The 19,017-nt window shown below is 34.5% G+C and overlaps 2 protein-coding genes across 2 annotated transcripts; one reads left to right on the forward strand and one right to left on the reverse strand.

Annotated features, from left to right (window-relative positions):
- Positions 1-295: 295 nt before the first annotated feature.
- LOC104894018 (NEP1-interacting protein-like 2) lies at positions 296-4,671 on the forward strand. The gene is made up of 5 exons (XM_010680175.4): positions 296-670; positions 1,968-2,146; positions 3,639-3,716; positions 4,015-4,173; positions 4,303-4,671. Exons 1-5 carry the CDS (start codon positions 556-558, stop codon positions 4,423-4,425), a joined length of 654 nt encoding a protein of 217 aa, XP_010678477.1. The 5' UTR covers positions 296-555; the 3' UTR covers positions 4,426-4,671.
- Positions 4,672-5,244: 573 nt separating this feature from the next.
- LOC104894019 (ribulose-phosphate 3-epimerase, chloroplastic) lies at positions 5,245-11,053 on the reverse strand. Its single transcript, XM_010680176.4, has 10 exons — positions 10,672-11,053; positions 9,652-9,763; positions 9,357-9,497; positions 9,163-9,276; positions 7,796-7,874; positions 7,349-7,458; positions 7,194-7,250; positions 6,327-6,396; positions 6,135-6,239; positions 5,245-5,503 (listed from the first exon to the last, which is right to left on the reverse strand). The coding sequence occupies exons 1-9, from the start codon at positions 10,791-10,793 to the stop codon at positions 6,190-6,192; spliced, it is 855 nt and encodes a 284-aa protein (XP_010678478.1). The 5' UTR covers positions 10,794-11,053; the 3' UTR covers positions 5,245-5,503; positions 6,135-6,189.
- Positions 11,054-19,017: the final 7,964 nt, after the last annotated feature.

Here is a 19,017-nt window from a genome sequence, read left to right on the forward strand (position 1 = left end):
ACGACGACAATCCAAGCACATTTTTATTTTTGCCAAAAAACCTTAAACGTCCTAAAATGATATTTATTAAAAATTAAAAGGTGATTATATCATACAGAAATTGTCTATATCAAATAAAAATATACTATATCATATCATTTTCGATAAAAAAAATAAATTATTGCAAATCCGATTCATTAAAAATTTATTTTTTTATTAAATTAGGGCGGTAGATATAATAATAAATCCCTCATAAATAGCAATATATGGGTCAAATTTCACTTCTTTTTATTCTCTTTTTTATATGGTGTGGCTCAAACTTAACTAAAGGACTGAGGACTGTTGTAGTGGAATTTTGCTCACCTAAATATATCAGCTTTTTAATGCTTCTAAATGTTTTTGGATCTGACATAAACAATTTCGACCTCTACAATTTACAAATGATACTTCCCTTTCAGACTGTCTCTGTCTATCATGGTTGTGGGTACCTTCTTACACCTGTAGCTCAGTCTTGAATGAACCTACCTTTTTTAGCATACAAGAGTTTGTGAGAATTCTGAATTGGGTCCAAATTAAATGGAGAATTTAGAAGATGGATCTTTTGAGGGAAGAGATACTGGGGTTTATGATTACATACCCAAGTTAATTGGTGGTGCTTTTTCTGGTGCTCTCACTGGTGTTTTTGCTCTTGGTAAACTACTCCATTTTATTTATTTTTTTGCTAATTTTTCTGATTCTATATTTTGTTTCCTTTTTTTGATTGTTTTGGAGTGAAAGTATGATATTTAAGTTCTTGGTTTTCTAGTGGATACATGTGTGAAGTTATGAGATTTAGATTCTTGGTTGTTGAGTAAATTTTGTTACAGTGATGCTGCAAAGATGATGTTGGAATGAGGAAAGAAGGGTTCTTTTTTTTATTTTATTTGACAATTGACATTGTAGTGATTAGTTCTTTTCTTGATTGTTGGAAAACATTTTGAGTTTTTGATAGTTGCATTATAATTAAGTTAAGACTTGGAGATGTAACTGGTGCCATGTCAAAAAAGTAAGATGATATTATAAGCAAATTAGTAATGAATATGATTATTCTAGTGAGTAGGTTCATTAATATATGATTGGAACTTTGGAAGGATCTTAGTTTGGGTTGATGTTTGAACTGGCAACTTACTTGTACCCTCTTTCCTAATCCACAAAAATTACCCTCAACCACTTTGAATTTACTAGGGAAAAGAATGATAACTAGACCTCTTAATTTACCCGGATTTTTTCATGCATTTACGAGCATACAGAATGATGAAGTTACTAAATTTCGAGTAAGTAATCTCCCAACTTCAGCTTGTGTTTGGAGAAGAGGATATGATGAACGTTTAGGGAAAAAGAAGTTGGGTAAAAAGAGATAGTAGGGCATATGATTTCCCACTATAATCAATAGGAGAATTTATTTACCCCTATTTTACTTTTTTTTGTGGGGATAAGGAAAGAACCAATTCTAGGAATGCATCTATCAAAACAATAATCTAGTTTATTTAGATCCTAGAATTCCAAGCTACTTAACATAATAAAATGTCCTAGTCCAGGTTCTACAATATCTTTGATATGATGGCTAAGGGCTGCAACAAAAGTCCGGAACTTGTTTTGCTTCCCGACCGGATGTTGTTGATGACACATAATTGCATCAAGCATCTAATATGTTTGATGAGTTGTTGAATCTTTAAAGGGGCGTCAAACTTCCCTGCATGATATTAATAATAAGTAAATGTCTCCTTCAATTATCTTTAATGCTACTTTCTAGAATAATCCATATACATCATCATTCTTCTAACTAGTGTTGTAAGCCTGTAATTAATGAATATAGTCAGGCAGTATTGACTTGTGAATCTCCTTTCCTTTGAGTGAAGTGTGGGCCATGGGCTTTAGGAAGGAAATGAGGATGAGAATAAAGACAGCATAATGACATGGTTTTAACAGCGTGACTGTATATATTGCAGCTGGTGCTTTTACTGGAGCCATTACTGGGGCTGTAGCTGGTAGGGCTTCTGATAGTGGATTGCTCAGAGGTGCAGGATTGGGTGCTGTGGCAGGTGCTGTTCTTTCTGTAGAGGTTCTGGAGGCTTCTCGTGCTTATTGGTGTTCACAGCAATCTGGTTCACGGAATTCATCATCAATGGTTAGTATACTTGACTATCTGTCTTTTAGATAAGGTACAGAAATCAGAAGCTCGTAAGTTTCTGATAATTTTCTTTGATGCCTTGTTTGTGTGAGGAAAAAAAATGTGTTTCTGGACTGTCATAGATTTTTCATAATGCATAATATTTTGGTTCCTGTTCCTAAATCTTAATAGCCTGTTCCATTTGTTGTAACAGTGGTGGTAATGGTTATGAATTAGTATTTAATTATTAAAGGAGGCTTTTATGCCAATGTTCATGGTAGTGCAACTCTGTCCTACACGTATTTTTCTTCATAAATATTTATTACCATTCAATATCACCTTTTACTGCCCGTTTGGTAGTAGTTAATGAATGGTGGTAATGAGAATGAATTTGAAGTGTAATGTTACAAGGGAAGCACTCTTAAAATCTCAATGGGGAGACAATTTCAACCACCAAGTTTGTGTTTTTTTTCTCCATGGGGAAGCATCTCACCTCTAAACTTGTGTTTTTTTATCCAAGCTAGGGGAAGCAATTTTGATAACCACTCATTGCCACCTACAAGGTGGCATTAACGAAAATTTAAAAAGAAAGATAGACACTTTAGGATAAATTAGCATTACCATGGGAACGAACAATGATTTTCTTTACAAATTGACATACAAGTTCATTCTCATTACCACCATTTGTAACCAACTAACAAATGGGCCGTTAGGGTATGTTGTTCATCTTATTTACTTTTTTTTCAGAAAAATTAAGAAAAGTACCTAGTTCAGAAAAGTTCAGAAAAATAAATGAGAAAAGTTAAATATAAATATGTTAAAGAGAATAGACCCTTGCGGCCCGTTTGGTTAGCGGTACTAAATGGTGGTAATGGTAATGTTTTTAGTGCAAATTTGTGAAGGCATTCCCATTTCAACTTCCATGGTAATGCCACTTTATCTCAAAACACCTATGTTCCTAAAATTTCATTATCATCCATTGCCACTTGTGGAAAGTGGTATTGGGTGGTAATGAAAATTTATGAAGGAAAAAACATGTTCTGATATCAAGTTCCATTACCATAGATGTTAACATTGGAATGTCTTCACCAGCTTACACTAAAAAGCATTACCATTACCACAGTTTAGTACCACTAACCAAACATGTCGTTAGAGTTGTAATGGAGGCTAATGAAGATTCGTGAAGAAAAACCATTATTTGGAGGTGGACTGACATTACCTTTAAGTATTCACATGTGACTTCTATTAGAAAAGTACACATCAATTCATTACTACTACTGATTAATACTACCTACTATACAGGCCATGAATTCATGATTCTGACCTTTGTTTTTCACTAATTTATTGAGTGAGCTTCAATGATGGAAATACGTGATGTTTTCTGGATGACTTCTCACTATTACCTGATTATTCTGTTCCCAGTTGCAAGATGAACAGAGATTTCACTACTTCATATCTCTACATAGTGTAGTTCCCTTGCTGCTTCGCTTTGATTGCTCTTTGTTTCCAGGCAGATTTCGTAGAAGAGCTACTCCATGGGAGATTTGTTGAGGAACCACCTGCGGTGCTGACTGGGTACTATTGGCAGGTAAATCATGCAGTGTCATACAAGCTTATATTAGCTAGTGAAGCATGGTTGGCATTTCGGTCTCTTTTCCTATGAAATTGTTCAACAAGATTTCTCTAATTATCTTCTGAAATTCAACTCAAGTTTTATAAGTCAACCGAAGTAGGAGCAAAATCATCTGCTGATATTGCACTTTATTGCGTGGACAGCATTTTCTTTTCTTTTCTTTTTGTGTCGAGAACAACATTTCACCCCTACTTAAACACTATTTTCACTTGGATCAATGTTGAACGGATCTGATGTCATTGCAAACTGGCAGGCAAGCATTGCCAACATCATTTATGATGATGTTTATGATGTTTATGGTGATGTTGCCCCGAGAGCGTTATCTTTGGACTCGCTAAAGGAGTTGCCAAGCCATGTGATCATGAATATGAACAGAGCGGAAGAAGACAGTTGCTGCGCCATATGTTTGCAGGTTTAGTTTAGTTTTGTTCTATCTTATTTACCCCCTATCTTCATGAAATTCATATACAGTATGCCTTATCTGGTAATCAATGACACAACAAGAGAATTATGCTGATTGTAAATATAAACTTGTTCTTAGGATTTTGAAGTGGGAGATACCGCAAGGAGCTTGCCGCACTGCAGACACACGTTTCACCAGAATTGTGTGGATAAGTGGCTTGTAACACGTAGCTCTTGCCCTGTTTGCAGAAGGGATGTTTAATTGATCTGTTATGTGTATATATGTACTGTCAACCATCGGATGATCATCATCTTTCTGCGAGTCCCTTGTATTTAGCTTTGTAAATATTTAGTGAGCACCAGATGGACCTAGAGAGCCTCCTTCCCTTATCCAGAGTAGCCACATTTTTCTTGGGAAGGAAGTGCTGGCATTTTGCGAGTTTCACATTTTCCTGCCTGTATCTTGTTCTATATAGAAGTGTATGATATCAGCACTTTATTTTTTCAATGGCTACCAGGGGATTCTTTGTCTTGCTTTGAAGCCTTTAGATGCGAACGATGGCCAAAATTGTGTGCGTCAAAGCTGACGATTCATTTGCCCAACATGACAAGGCAACCAGACCTCCAATCTCAATACGACGTTATCTAAACAAAGAGAAACATACACAACTTAATTCAATAAAACTCAAATACAAGTTGATTTGATCCATTTGTCTTACTTCCTCCGTGCCCATATAAGTGTTACAGTTACTATTTTAAACTGTTTCACAGTAAGTGTTATATTACTTTATCTATCATCGAGTTCTTTTTCTCTCTCTATCACAATCCACAATGTATGAGTCTTTCTTTTTATTTCTCTATCTCTTTCCTCTCCTTAAAACTTGTGCCCAACCCTGAGGCAACACTTATAATTTATTTCTCTATCTCTCTCCTCTCCTTAAAACTTGTGCCGAACCCTGAGGCAACACTCATAAGAGAATCGAGAAAGTATAATGTAGTAATTACTCTATTTGTACAGATTTTAATATATATTGCGAGCAATATGAAATTAAACAAGACTAGTTTGCCTGAATGCCAGCAATAGTTAACGAGTGATGGGATTGTATTAATATTTTGGTCAAACCAACTCTCACGAGTGAAAGTTCTTATCGGTACACAATCCAAACATTTGTACATATGTTCATGACAGAATAATGTACTAAGAAACTTAGCACAAAATGAGCTTGTGTAAAACAATACTATGTTACAGAGTTCTATTCCTACAAGCACTCTTGCTGGACGTCGTCTTCAAGCATTAATACAATGATTCCAAACAACTGCTGTATATATCTGCCAGAGGCCTACGAGCATGAAGTGAAATAAATTAGATAAATTAATTAAGTTTTGATGCACATCAACATCAAAGGAACTGGACCATAATATGCTAATGTCTCTAAATCATCTCATCCATAGATGTTACATCTGATATTGAACCAAGATAGAAGCCTACATCTGATAACAAACCAAGATAGAAGTCTTGAGAGGCATATTGAGATTGGATAACTATTTTGCACGACTCCACACCACATCCTCACCCGCGATATACATCATCCACATACTAAGAAGAGTACGGCTTTAATTATCACCAGTTTTACATTTCATCATTTGTACTCTCAAAGTGAATATATAGGCTTTGTTCTTTTCACCTGAAAAGCACTTATCTAAACATATTGGAACTTATTCAAATTTACCCTAATTTATCTTAGTCGTGAACTAAACTTGCGTAGCCCTTATCAGAACTTACAATAACTAAATTGAATTTAACTTCCCTGAAAGTTGTTTTTTAAGGTGAAAAGAACAAAGCCTTTTGTCTTCCTTTTAAATAAATTGATCAATAGAACTAGTTCGCTGAGTTATCAATTTACCACAATGGATTAAATTTGAATGCACAAGATCTTAGAATTTAGAATGAGAAAAGAACAAAGTACATACAGGTGAAGAAGTATAAGAAATTTCAGGATCTTGACAAAATTTTACAGTTGAAATCTCAGACTGCAACAGGTTCTGGCCTTTTGCTGGTCTTGATCCCTCTTATAGCTGCATAAGATTCAATTCAAAATGTTAAGACGAAATGTTGATAGTCATTTAGAAGGAGAATTGTATAAAAGCATGGGTAGTAGATGCCTTCAGCATAATCTTTAGCTCCAAAGACTGCAGAACCAGCAACTAAAGCATTAGCTCCAGCCTCGATGACCTGCAGAAATATATAAAAAAAAACATGATGTTTGTAATATCTAACACATGAAGTATAGCATAAAGGTTAAAATTTTGCACTCCTAAAGTTTATATCAGTATTTTCACTAACTATAGTTATCTGAGAGCAAATGGAAGAGCAATTACAGATGAAAGGAGTGAGGAATTGGTAGGTGATGTGGGCAATTCACCGCTACCAAATTTTTAAAAAGGGTCCTCAGGGAGAAAATAGGGAAAGGCAGGTAGGGGTTAGAGAGGGCTGCTAATGGGTCAGGCCACCTGACATAGCTGGGCCTACCCTAGCCCTAAGCTTGCTATGTCCCAAAAAAGAAAAGGAAAGAGAGGGGCTAACATCATCCAACTTGCAGACTGTTGGGACTTTGTAGACAATCAGGGCCACCTGGACGTACGACAAAATAACTTCACATCTTTGACATTTCGAAAGGTTCTTAAAATTCATTTAATTGACAATCTGACACTAATCAAAGTGCTAAGAGATTGAGAGTGTCTGATAAAATAGAGACAGACTGGTAAGGCAGCTTCAGCATATCACAACTTGTTTTTAGTCAAGACAGGCTAAAAATGCTGTGCCAATAGTCAATACGAACATATATGCTGTGTAAAAATTATACACAGACCACCCACAACAGGAAGTTTGGGTCAGTAGCCTGAGGTTCACAAGCCAAGAACAAAATGACATGTGCACCATCTCTTCTTCTCGCCGGCCTAAACTACAACTCCGATGGATTAGTCATTTGCATTCATATATATAGGAAGAAAATTATTAAAAATCAGTACCTTGTATGCATTTGCTGGACCAACTCCACCATCTACCTCAATCCATGGGTTCACCCCCTGCCAATTATATAGGACATCAATTTCAATTGTTGAAGATCAAGCAATTATTAGCCAAAAATATAACGGAAGGAAAAAAGAAGACATTCCACAAATACCTTCTCCACACACATCCTTCTCAAATCTGAGATCTTCTTGACTTGGCTCTCAATGAAGCTTTGTCCACCAAATCCGGGGTTGACGGACATTATTAAGACCAAATCAACCACTGTTTTTAAATATATATATTAAAAAAATCTAGTAAGTTGCGTCGCAGTGATCATCTTAACTACGCGTCTATGCCCATTTAATGTTCTGGTGTAGGATTTTGAAACAAACTATTAAAACACTGGATGGCATAAAAAGCCAAGAACACAAGAATAAGACAGCAAGAGGGTCGGCAAGTCAGGCCTACCAATCAACTATTATAATCTTTTAGCAAAAATTGACACAACACACAACAGACTTATAGATATATCCAACCCTCCAACTCAAAAGTCAAGTCCTCATGGCCATCTATTTCAAAAGCTTTGCTTTCAGCCCAATCCAAGAGATCACAGACTTACCATCAAGCACGTACTCAATTGCACTTAGCGGGGTTCCAGGGTTTAAGACAACACCAGCCTTTGCGCCCAAACTCTTGATCTGAATCAGACAGATTTATATATTGAGTAGAAATTGATAAATGACATGAAGGGATGTATTAAGGAAAGTAACCCACGAAAAATATGAGACAAGAAAAATATGATTACGCAAGCTCGGGACATTTTGTTTAATTGAAAGCCTAAATAATGCTCATTGGTTCTGGTGCCTCAGGGGGATTGGGTGACGTGATATGTGTTGTGTTTTGTTATGGTTGAAGACTACAAGATATAAGAATCTTTCTAGTTCCCCAATTTTTTTGCATTGGTGCCACAAAGAATTTGTCTTGTTTTGAATTTAGGTGCCAGATTAGCACAACATTCTGAGTGCATATCTTATGCATCACTGAATGAAAGGAGTCATATAAATCAAATACAGTAATAACATTTAACTAGTTGAGCTGGATTTTACATATCTAAGGACAGCTTGAGTAGATATTTACAGAAATAATAAGTTTTTATAAGTAACAAACTAACAACTGCTGGCACATATATTGGATTTTCTAGTAAGGTACAAATCTTAGAGAGTTTTCGATCACCTAACTTCAAGTAGACTTTTTACACATTCTATTTATCCCAAACCTTCCTACAAGACAAGTTTTAGGGAAAGGCTTTCCACTTTCCAGAAACAGGGATCCCCATTGGCTCTAGATCCTATTTTAAGGAGAGATTATACCATTTTATAGCAACGCCTTCGAGCATTACTATTGAGTCGCTACTCTTTGAGTTCAATGCCTAGACGAGTAATCAGCTCAGTATTACCCTCCCATACCTCACTTCTTCATTGGAACATTCTAGCACAGATTCCGCATGCTCTTCCTCGTTGAGTTTCCATCTAGCAGAACCTATCAAGTGGCTTAAGTATAGGTTTTTTTTTTTTTTTTTTTTGCTTTGGGCATCATGAACCAAAAATACCAAAGAATTAACATTTCTTTATTTTTTTGCGATAAATAAAAGTGCCAGCTACTGAAACCACAAGCATGGAAATTTTTTCCCCCATGAAGAGAAATTGGTGCGCATCACTCTTGTAGACAACACATGTATACAACCATGTGAAGCAACATCAGCAGATGAATAAACTTTTAGTTTGATATGAGAAGATTTCCCATGGGATATGTAATAACCTTTGGGGTTACTTGAACCATTTTTCTTATATCAACTTATCTTGATAAGAATGTGCATCTGGTGAGTCTCAGATGAAAATTGACTCATAACATCATTACTAAAAGAAGCTTCAAGAAAATGAAGAAGATGCATAAGCCAAGAAACAGAAAGGTTCACCAATAACTTACTTGGTTTACGGTCCGATGCAAGTGAATGGTAGATGATTGCTCACAGTGAACACTCACTATATCAGCACCAGCTTTAATGAAGTCTGGAACTCGCTGATCTGGTTCCACAATCATCTACAAACAATTCAACTTCAAGTCAAGCAGAGTATACAATATGAATCATAAATATGTTGTAGGTCTATAACCTAAATTACCAGATGCACATCTAGTGGGAGATCTGTCACGGGCCGCAAGGCATCAACCACCAGAGGTCCAATAGTAATATTTGGAACAAAACGGCCATCCATTACATCAACATGGATCCAATCACAACCAGCCAATTCAACAGCTTTTACCTAGACATATCAAAATAAGAACACTTAGATCTATTTAACTGAGGTTCCATAAGAACAGTTGGCGTAGAGTTGTTAAAAAGAAGCACCCAAGCTACTAAAAGCTAAAATAATGATACTGGCTACCTAGTTCTGTAAAGGAGGTAGAAAAATGTACCTGCTCACCCAATTTTGCAAAGTTAGCAGAGAGTATAGATGGAGAAACTATGATGTCGGATTTAGAGAACTTGTCAACTCGAGACATTGCCTTCACTGTTTGAACTCTTCTCCTGTTACAGCAAGCACAAGAATAATAATTAGAAGAATGTTATATAGAAACACCATTTCCCTGTCACTGTGTCACAGCTATATCTTCACATGCCAAGCTTATAGGAGTAGCTCAAACTAATATTATATTCACAGATGAACATATCCTCAAAGGACCCAATACATTGCGTAAAATGAAACTCGTTAATTGTGATCAAGCAGTTAGTGGGCAGGTTACTAGTCCTTTCTTTGCATCTATTAGATTCAAACTTCCTTCGGCTTTTGCTTTTAATACTATAGCGCTTTCAGGTGATTGAAGTTTATCCTTTCACATACTTGATACAACAACCACAAGAAACTTCATCACTGGAGCTGTCAGCATCTCACTACTGAAAGTAACGATACACATTTTGTTCCTAACTATGCTTCTAATCAGATTAGTAGACGGCGAACAGATTTTAGCAGTACAAAATCATTACAAGTTCCATTTCACCATCTATTAAACCAAATATAGTCCTTCAAGGACATATTCAGCACTAAGAACTCGGCATTTGCAAAAACCTCGCCTCTGAATCATTAAACTAAGAACACATCATTGCAATTCACCCTTTTTGTCAGACCATTTTATGCAGCTACTAGAGCAAGCAACTTCATCTCCAAAATTCAATAAACCAGTATCACAATAATTCACAGCCCTTAGCCGATTATCTCCATCAATTATTTACCCTAAGCTTAAAAAGTATCCAACAATTACAACTTAACAACAATCGAAGTATTCCAAACAAACAGAACAAATGAAATTCACCAAGAAAACTACATTGCAAGAAACGAAGAACAATGCCCTCTAATTTACAAGAAATTTTACAAACCCATCAAAATTATAGCTCAAAAAACAAAACCCAGAAAAAGAAACACAAAAAAGAAAGTATACCTTATGAAGGTAACAGAATTGGGATTAGAAGTAGATGGTTGAAGTTTGCGGAAATCAAGACCCCCAGAAAACCCATTAATCTGAGACTGAAGAGTTGATTGGCACAAAGAAGCTGCACTCATTTTTGCACTTTAAACTCTCTTCAATCTGCAAAAAACGAGGGTTATTTCTTCTTCTACTTCTGCTTACTAGTTTGGGCAAAAGAGGGAAAATTTAAGCAGCAGAGAAATTAAAGGAAGAAGATTGGAGTGACACGTCTTAATTGATATGGATTTTTCAAGGAAATTAATTGGATGGTTGGCTTATCTAATCTGTAAAAATGGGAATGGTTGGCTCTCTATTGTTGGTGGAGGCAATAGAGAGGAAGGTGGCCCACTTTTGAGTATTGAGGTTGTTGAAAAGGCATGGTTGATTGTTTTGGTGTGCAAGACTTGTGGTGTTCATACGCCTTCATAGGGAAATTTTTTGAGTGGGTAACCTTAAGAAGTTGGCCTAACATAGAATAAACCTTCTACGAGCGAGAGGTTGTAGCTCAGGCATAGTATCACTCGGAATATTCTAGGGTATTGCTCATGTTCTAAATCTCCATCCTAATAATTTGTTGGAGATTAATCTTATGGTACCGTAGTTAAGTTGTTTTCGTAGGAACATGTTATTTCAGATATTAGTTTATTTGGGTTGGTGTGTTTTAGTCTCAGACATTTGTCATTTACTTAATAAGTTTTAATAAAGTTGGTTTTTAGTAAATTATTTTCCGCTGCAAAATTCTGAGTAAGCCGATACGTTATCACACGGGCGGTAATGCCTAGGTAATTCTCTAAGTTTTATATTATAAATTTATTTCTAGAAGAGAGAATTATCGGGGTGTTACAATCATGTTCATGAAAGGGTAATAAACAATAGATTTCAAAATTCCATCTCTTTATTCCCAATCTCAACCTAGAATTCCCTCCAAACACAAAACCCTTCTAGGGTATGTATTAGATTTTTTTAGGGGAGGGCCCGCATGTGTTAGATTATATAAAAATGACCAAATCACCAATCACCATTAATAAATATAAAAGGAAGTAGGATTAGCACAAAAACTTATCGTCAATCTATTTTCATCACTAACAAACCATTATCATGTCAATATGAATTCTACAACCCATCTCACCTTCTAATCCCTAAACTGCCATTCTCGTAAATCCGCAACTCATGAGGGTCTATGCAACCTCAGGATATAAAAGGTTTATTCTATTTTTTTTATTAGGAAAGATGATTGGCTCGAAAATCAACCCCTGCTAGGCTAATAGCCTGTAGGGAAGTTTAGCTCAGAGGCTGAGTACAAGGTTAAACAACCCAAATAACAGCAAGCCTAAAGAACCATCGCCAGTCTCTCCATTCCAGATTCCCAATGAGATGCATCTGCGAACCTGTAATGTCAATGCAATCCTGACTCTGCTTACCAAAAGGATCATCACAGGATCAATAGGCAAAGCCATGATCACACATACAAACAAGCACATAATTAGCAAAGATGAGTACTACATATCAGACATAAATAATCCTAAACATGATACTACAAAAATAACATGCATGGATAAATAATAATATAAGCATATAATAATCTGCAGACAACTATTACTGAACTAGACTCTAAACATTATTTCTTTCTTTAAATGGAATAGTTATTGGACGAGTTGACTTATCTAAAAATATGAAATACGGGAGCTACCACATATTCCAAAAATGACCTGCGATATCGAGGAACCTTTGAACTGAAAGAGGGATGGTGATCAATCCATTCCTAGAAGAGCCCATGGCACCTCACCATGTACTCCAACCCTTAGTGTCCAACTCTAGACGTGCACTAGTCTAAAGTCATAACTTATTCTCGTTGCACTTTACATTAATTACATCTTATTACTTGTGTTGACACAAACAAGCAAGTAACACATAATTAATAACCAAACAGTCATAACAGAATTTCTTTTATCTTCGGATTAACAAGTGATCACAACTTATCAACCAAGACTCCTTTAACTTTCTTTTTATGATTTACAAACTCACTTGTTGAACCTAGCCAACAATAAACATTACCTTTATTTAGGTATAACTTGTAACTTACCAAATAAGGTTCACGGTCCTTATAAGATAATAATAACTCAAAGAATACATGTAATACATGATTCACTTTAACTTATATTAATTCGTTCACGAATTAATAAATAGATAACTTAACATGCTTGCATCAAACATTCCATACAAACATTTATAATCTGATAACATAATCACTTCTAGATCACATGTTGCACATAGGCACATAACATGTAAAATAAATCCCAGCATTCACATATATGAACAAACAAGTTCCTATACATGATACTAATATTAAAATACTCTTAGAATATGCTTCTAAACCATATAACACGTAGATAATGTACGTACCTTGTATACACTAGCCTATAGGTCACTTTTAAGTCATTAAAAGTCTCCTACAACGTAATCTCCACCTAGAAAGTAAAGTAACGAAAAATAATAACTTGACCAAAAATTACAGCAGCTTTAAAACGATCAAAACCCCCTTAAAACACGTTTTAAAATCGTTTTTAGGTATCAAACTTACGTTATTTTTAATTCCTAGTATAGTATTACTATTCTAGCAATTAAAAATCCTTAAAAACACCATAAATCATTCTTTTATGAAATTACAGCACTTATAGAATTTAATAACCATCCTCAAAACATATAAAACGTATTTAAAATTATGTACTAAATAAATCTCATACTTTATAATATATAACTTTAGTTTTTAGAAATTAAAAACCCTAAAAACTCTTATTTCTATGATTAAAACTAAAAATAAACTCAACATAATAAATCTGAAATTTATTATTATTAATCATGATGGCCGAAATTATTTACATAAATAAAACAGTAATTTAATTCGCAAACATGATAAATAATAATAAAATAACATAAAAACTAGTATTTTAATGGAATCTTAGGAAGGAAGAAAGAAAACAACCAACAACAATGGAGGAAGAGGGCGCCGGCCAGCAACAACAGCAGCAGGGCACCGGCGGTCAACATGTTTCGGTTCTTGAAAGAGATTTGTGACGTTTCTTGTTGAACAAGAAACGTTACTTGAAGAAGAAGAAACGAATTTTTTTGAGAGAGAACGAGCAACAATGGCGCACGGAGAGGAGAGAGAAAAATTTGAGTAGAGGGAGAGAGAAAGTGACGTGAGAATTGGAGAAAAATAATGTGTAGGGTGAAATAATTTGGGTTTTAGGATATATTTATATAAAGGCTTCCCTTTATGGGCTTAGGAAAAGAGATTATAATTAATGAAACTTGATGACTAATAAGATGGGCTATTTAAGACTTTAGTCATCAAATGACTCTTTCCCTTTTTATCCCTTTTTGGACTTTCGATTCCATTAAACTTCCTTTTTTAGCATACTTTTAATATTTAAAACTTTTACTAAAAATATGCTTAATTAAAATATTTCTAATTTTATTAAGCTATGAAAAATAATTTCATTTGACTTTTAAAATAGTCAACCCTTTTTAAATAGTCAAATCATTTTCCAAACTCATTTGGATTTAAATATAACTACATAAATACTTGAATATATTTATAAAAATTCTTTAAAATTGTGGGGATTACAATGATATACTAAGTAGTATTTAATAATATAGTGGTTTGATTTGTGTCTCATGGGTCAAATCCCATCGTAGGCACTTTGGGGCTAAGGATTTTGTTTGACCATTTTCCTAGGGGTCTTGCTTGCAAAGTCGGATCGGGTTGACCAAAGCGAGGTTGCGGTTCAATAGGGCTCTTTCTCCTTACCATTAAGAAAATGAAACAAACATAATACCCATCCGTTCCTTGACACTTACATTTCTTTTTGAGTGTCCCAAAATATTGTGTTTATTTTATTTTTATCAATTTGTTTGGACTAGATTATCCTCAACTATAATTGTACACAGACTATTCCAAAATACCCCTATCTTTCTTTTTAATGTGTGCCTCTATTGGTTGCTTTACATCATTCCAAGAGACATTTATTGCTTTTTTTTTTTTTTGTTTGAAGGAAAAAGAAAATAAGAAGTAGTTCTAAGATAAAAAGTACCAAAAGAATACTTCAATAAATATTTTTTATGGAGAACTATGTTATTACTCCATTCATTCTCCTTAATTCCCGTGAAAAAAAGAACTAGACACGATATTATGGGATGGAGGGAGTACTTGAAATTCTATTTTTTTCCAATCCTTGTCCGCAGTTTCTTGAAACCAAACACCCCATACTTACTAGAGTTGGAGCGAAATGTCCACTAACAACACTTACATCATTTGATGACTAAGACTATCCCGTTTTGGTTATTGAAGGGGATGATTAATTCTAGCAATTTGTTGTTTTAAATTATCCCCTTTTACCTATTGTTAGCCTCAAACTAAACCCTTTTTTTTTTAAAAAAAAAAGAATAAATATAGCCATTATTCCTAATAAGATTGTACTGACTTTATCCTCCCAATCGAGTTTATGTAGTGGAAGGAGGGGAGTACAAGGTACATCCATAATAGAAGCAATAAGATGACTAACATTTGTTATCTAAGTGGTTGCTCAATTCAGAAAATAGATTTCATTAACTAGCTTTTGCGTTTGAGAGTTAGTCTTGTGTCAGACAATCTGACCTTAATTTTTGACTTCTTATTCTCAACTTTTTGAGTACTTTTTTTTTTATAACTACTTAAGTTTTAGAGTTTATTTGTATAATAGGCATTCTGTTTTCCTCTAGGCATAATACTTTTGTCCCCGATAGGCTACTAGTGGATAATTGCCTAATTGCTCATGAGTACATCATGAAATTGAAGCGATACAAGCGAGGTACATGATACCTTGATGCCTTAAAACCTGACATGTTTAAGGCTTATGACAAGGTCAATTGGGAATTCCTTGAGTGGTCGTTAGCAATCATGAGATTTCCTTCCAAGTGTGTCCAGTGGATTATGTAATGTGTGAAAACAGTGTCGTACTCCATTATCATCAATAGTGAGCTTTGGAAAGATTCCTGCCATCCTGTGGCTTAAGAAAGGGAGACCCATTATCTCCTTATTTGTTTATCCTGGCCATGAAGATTTCGTCTAGATTGATAAGTGACATCAGAACGGGAGGGTAAGATCCATGGATTATGAGTAGCACAATGCAGCCATGTGGTGTCTCATTTGTTCTTCGCTGACGCCTCTCTTCTCCTTTTTAAAGCAACTCCGATCCCCAAGCGTGTAGTGTAGTGAACTAAATGTTGCATAAATTCAACAAGGTCACAAGAGAAATTATTCACTGCACAAAGTTAATGATCAAGTTTAGTCCCAACACCCTATCGAGATCCAAACGATACATGAAGAGTATAATTGGGACACCTTCTGACAACAACCTTGGAAAGTACTTGGGATGCACCGTTGATGTGGATGGCAGAAGCACAAATAAATGCACCACTATTGGAAAGGGTTCGTCGGAAAGTAGGTGACTGGAAGCATATGTCACTCTCGTATGTAGGTTTTGTCCTCTTAATCAACGGATTTTTTTGGTGCCATATGCCAGCACATCTTGTCCATCTTCTTCCTGCCAAAAAGAATAGCAGATAAGATGAATGCTACGTTTACGAGGTTTTTCTGGAGGAATTCAAAATCAATAAAGCCTACCTACTGGCGAAGTTAAAATCTGCTTGAAACCCCAAAGGCATAGAGGAGGTTTGGGAATTGAATGTTCACTTATTTAATAAAGCACTCTTTGCAAAACAGGCTCTGCGAATGCATACCAATCCTGATCTCCTCTTTTCAAGAGATATATAGAGCACAAGTTAATCCTACAGTCAGGTATTAATGCTCCAAATCGATATATGCAGTACCGTCGCTAACATAATCAGATGTGCTAATTGTATGCAAGTCTCTAAAAGTCGATATTTCGATTCTATTTCTTATTAGCAAAATTTAATCAGACAATTGATTAGGTTGCATCAATAATAATAAAACACTAATTAATTAGAGATATCAATGAAAAATCAAACCATCAATAACATCAATCAAGATTCATAACATTATAAACATGGATTCCCAAATCTTGTAAAATAAAAAACTACTCAAACATGAAATAAATAACGAAGTCTAAATCTACAAAGGAAAGCATAATCGAATAAATCAATGAAAATAAATAGATATCATGAATTAATAAAGAACGTGGAAAACTAGGGTTTAGTCAAAAGCTAGAGAGAAAAAGGAGAAGAAACTAAACTAAAAATAAAAATAACTTGAGAGAGAGGAGAGATTCCTAATCTAATTAATACTAGGTGACCTAATATAACTAGGAAAGTAAGTTACAAGATAAGGAAGGTCGAATAAATCATTAAATAGACGGACTTAGTGGTCTGCACGTACGAAAATAAATTCTAGCAGAAAATAGTCTGAACTCCCAAAAGACATAACTCCGTGACTAGAAGTCTCTTCGAGGCGTGCCGCATTGCCACATATTATTGGAAATATCTTCAAGTATAATTTCCAAATCTAGTGAAATTATTCAATTATCATAATGACATTAAATGTTATGGACAAAAAAGTAAATGTGACTCTTTTTCCACATTTCTTCTAATGATTTTTCGTCTTGTTTCGCTCAAACTCGTACAATCGATAGCAATTCTTATGCAATGCACCTTCCTTCAAGTGTTCATATTCTCAAGACTAACTAATTAAACTCCAAATATATTTTCAATACCTGAAATTTATCAAAAATAAGAAAATATACCGAATAGGAGGCGAATGACATAACTTAGGAATATAATGCAATAAGAATCTAAATGCTATATAATGATTCTAAATGCACCTAAAAACTATATATAAATATGACACATCATGCGCTAAAAAGTTTGCTACTTAGTTAGCCTCCAAGTGGATCCTCCCCTAATAATAATCATGATGATGAAAATTATAATAATGATAATAATAATAATAATAAATAATAATAATAATAATAATGATATTAATAATAATAGTAATAATAATGATAATGATAATGATTATTATAACACAAATAATAATAGTAATAATAATAATAATAATGTTGTTGATGATAATAATAATAATAATAACAATAATAATAATAATAATATTAAAGGTTATTATAATAATAATAATAACAACAATAATGATAATAATAATAATAGTCTAATATTAAAAATAATATCGTGACATATGGATCCTAATTACCGTTGTTGAACTTTCAAGTGGAAGAAAAAAAAAAATGGTATTGGATTGTTTTAGTCCAATTTCAGCTTTTGATTCGAACCAATTAATGATTGTCCATAATTTTAATTAAATTAACTTCAACTTTTGTGTAAAATAGTAAAACTTCAAATGGACTTCAAACATATACCACTTATTTTGGTGGAATCACTGATACGGTCGAGCATTGCAATCGTGCAACCATCTAATAATAATAATAATAATAATAATAATAATAATAATAATAATAATAATAATAATAATAATAATAATAATAATAATAATAATAATAATAATACTCCATTATCATCAATAGTGAGCATTGCAAAGGAAAATTGGTGGTTTCTCACACCTTATGTTCTGATGAATCCTCTGATGAGGAAGCTGGGCCTCTCTTACCTCGAGTTTCTCCTCCTCCTGGCCTTGCTAAGAAGAAGATTGTAGGTGCCACTAGGTCTGCACCTCTCATTCAGCCCCTCCTCCTATCCAGGTGTTATGTGCTTCTGACGTGTTTGATGAGAACGTATCTAGCTTTGACTTCTCTTGAAGTGTCTCCCCTAATGATTTATTCTATAATGATGCTGATAATGCCACCTTATGTATTGAAGAGCGAGATGATAATTCTCTTAATTAGAGTAATTCTCTTGCTAAAAATTCTTTTCATTCTCTACACTCTGGCAGCTCTATAGTCAAGCAGATGGAAAGGATGGGAGTGGATGCTTCCAACCCACTGGAGCTCTCTTCCCAATCTAGGTCAGCAAAGAGGAGGATCGAAGACATGGAGGATGAGGATGATGCCTCATCTTTCCTGAAGAGGAAAAGGAACTAAGCTCTTCCTTCTAAGTATATTGGTAGACATATTTCCACCCTTTTTTGAAATTAATTAAATAATGTCTATTGCATGTTGGAACATTCATGGTCGTGCTAAAAAGAATGCTTTGATAGAAATCCAAGACTTTTATTTGCATAATAATGTCAAAATCCTTATGCTTTGTAAAGTGAAATCACAATCTCCCCCCTCCCAAGCAATGATTAGCCAATGTGGTTTTCATGCTTTTGATGTAGTTCCAACTTTAGGTTAT

This window comes from Beta vulgaris, chromosome 5 (genome assembly GCF_026745355.1).
Source record: "Beta vulgaris subsp. vulgaris cultivar EL10 chromosome 5, EL10.2, whole genome shotgun sequence".
In the NCBI taxonomy this organism is placed as follows: Eukaryota; Viridiplantae; Streptophyta; class Magnoliopsida; order Caryophyllales; family Amaranthaceae; genus Beta; species Beta vulgaris.

Excerpts from the sequence above, each read along its gene's own strand:
- LOC104894018 (XM_010680175.4), top strand. The coding sequence starts at position 556 with ATGGAGAATTTAGAAGATGGATCTTTTGAGGGAAGAGATACTGGGGTT. Across the intron at positions 671-1,967 it reads CACTGGTGTTTTTGCTCTTG|CTGGTGCTTTTACTGGAGCC; the intron begins GTAAACTACTCC and ends TATATATTGCAG. Across the intron at positions 2,147-3,638 it reads CACGGAATTCATCATCAATG|GCAGATTTCGTAGAAGAGCT; the intron begins GTTAGTATACTT and ends CTTTGTTTCCAG.
- LOC104894019 (XM_010680176.4), bottom strand. The coding sequence starts at position 10,793 with ATGAGTGCAGCTTCTTTGTGCCAATCAACTCTTCAGTCTCAGATTAAT. Across the intron at positions 9,277-9,356 it reads TCCCACTAGATGTGCATCTG|ATGATTGTGGAACCAGATCA; the intron begins GTAATTTAGGTT and ends AATTGTTTGTAG. Across the intron at positions 6,397-7,193 it reads GTCCAGCAAATGCATACAAG|GTCATCGAGGCTGGAGCTAA; the intron begins GTACTGATTTTT and ends ATATTTCTGCAG.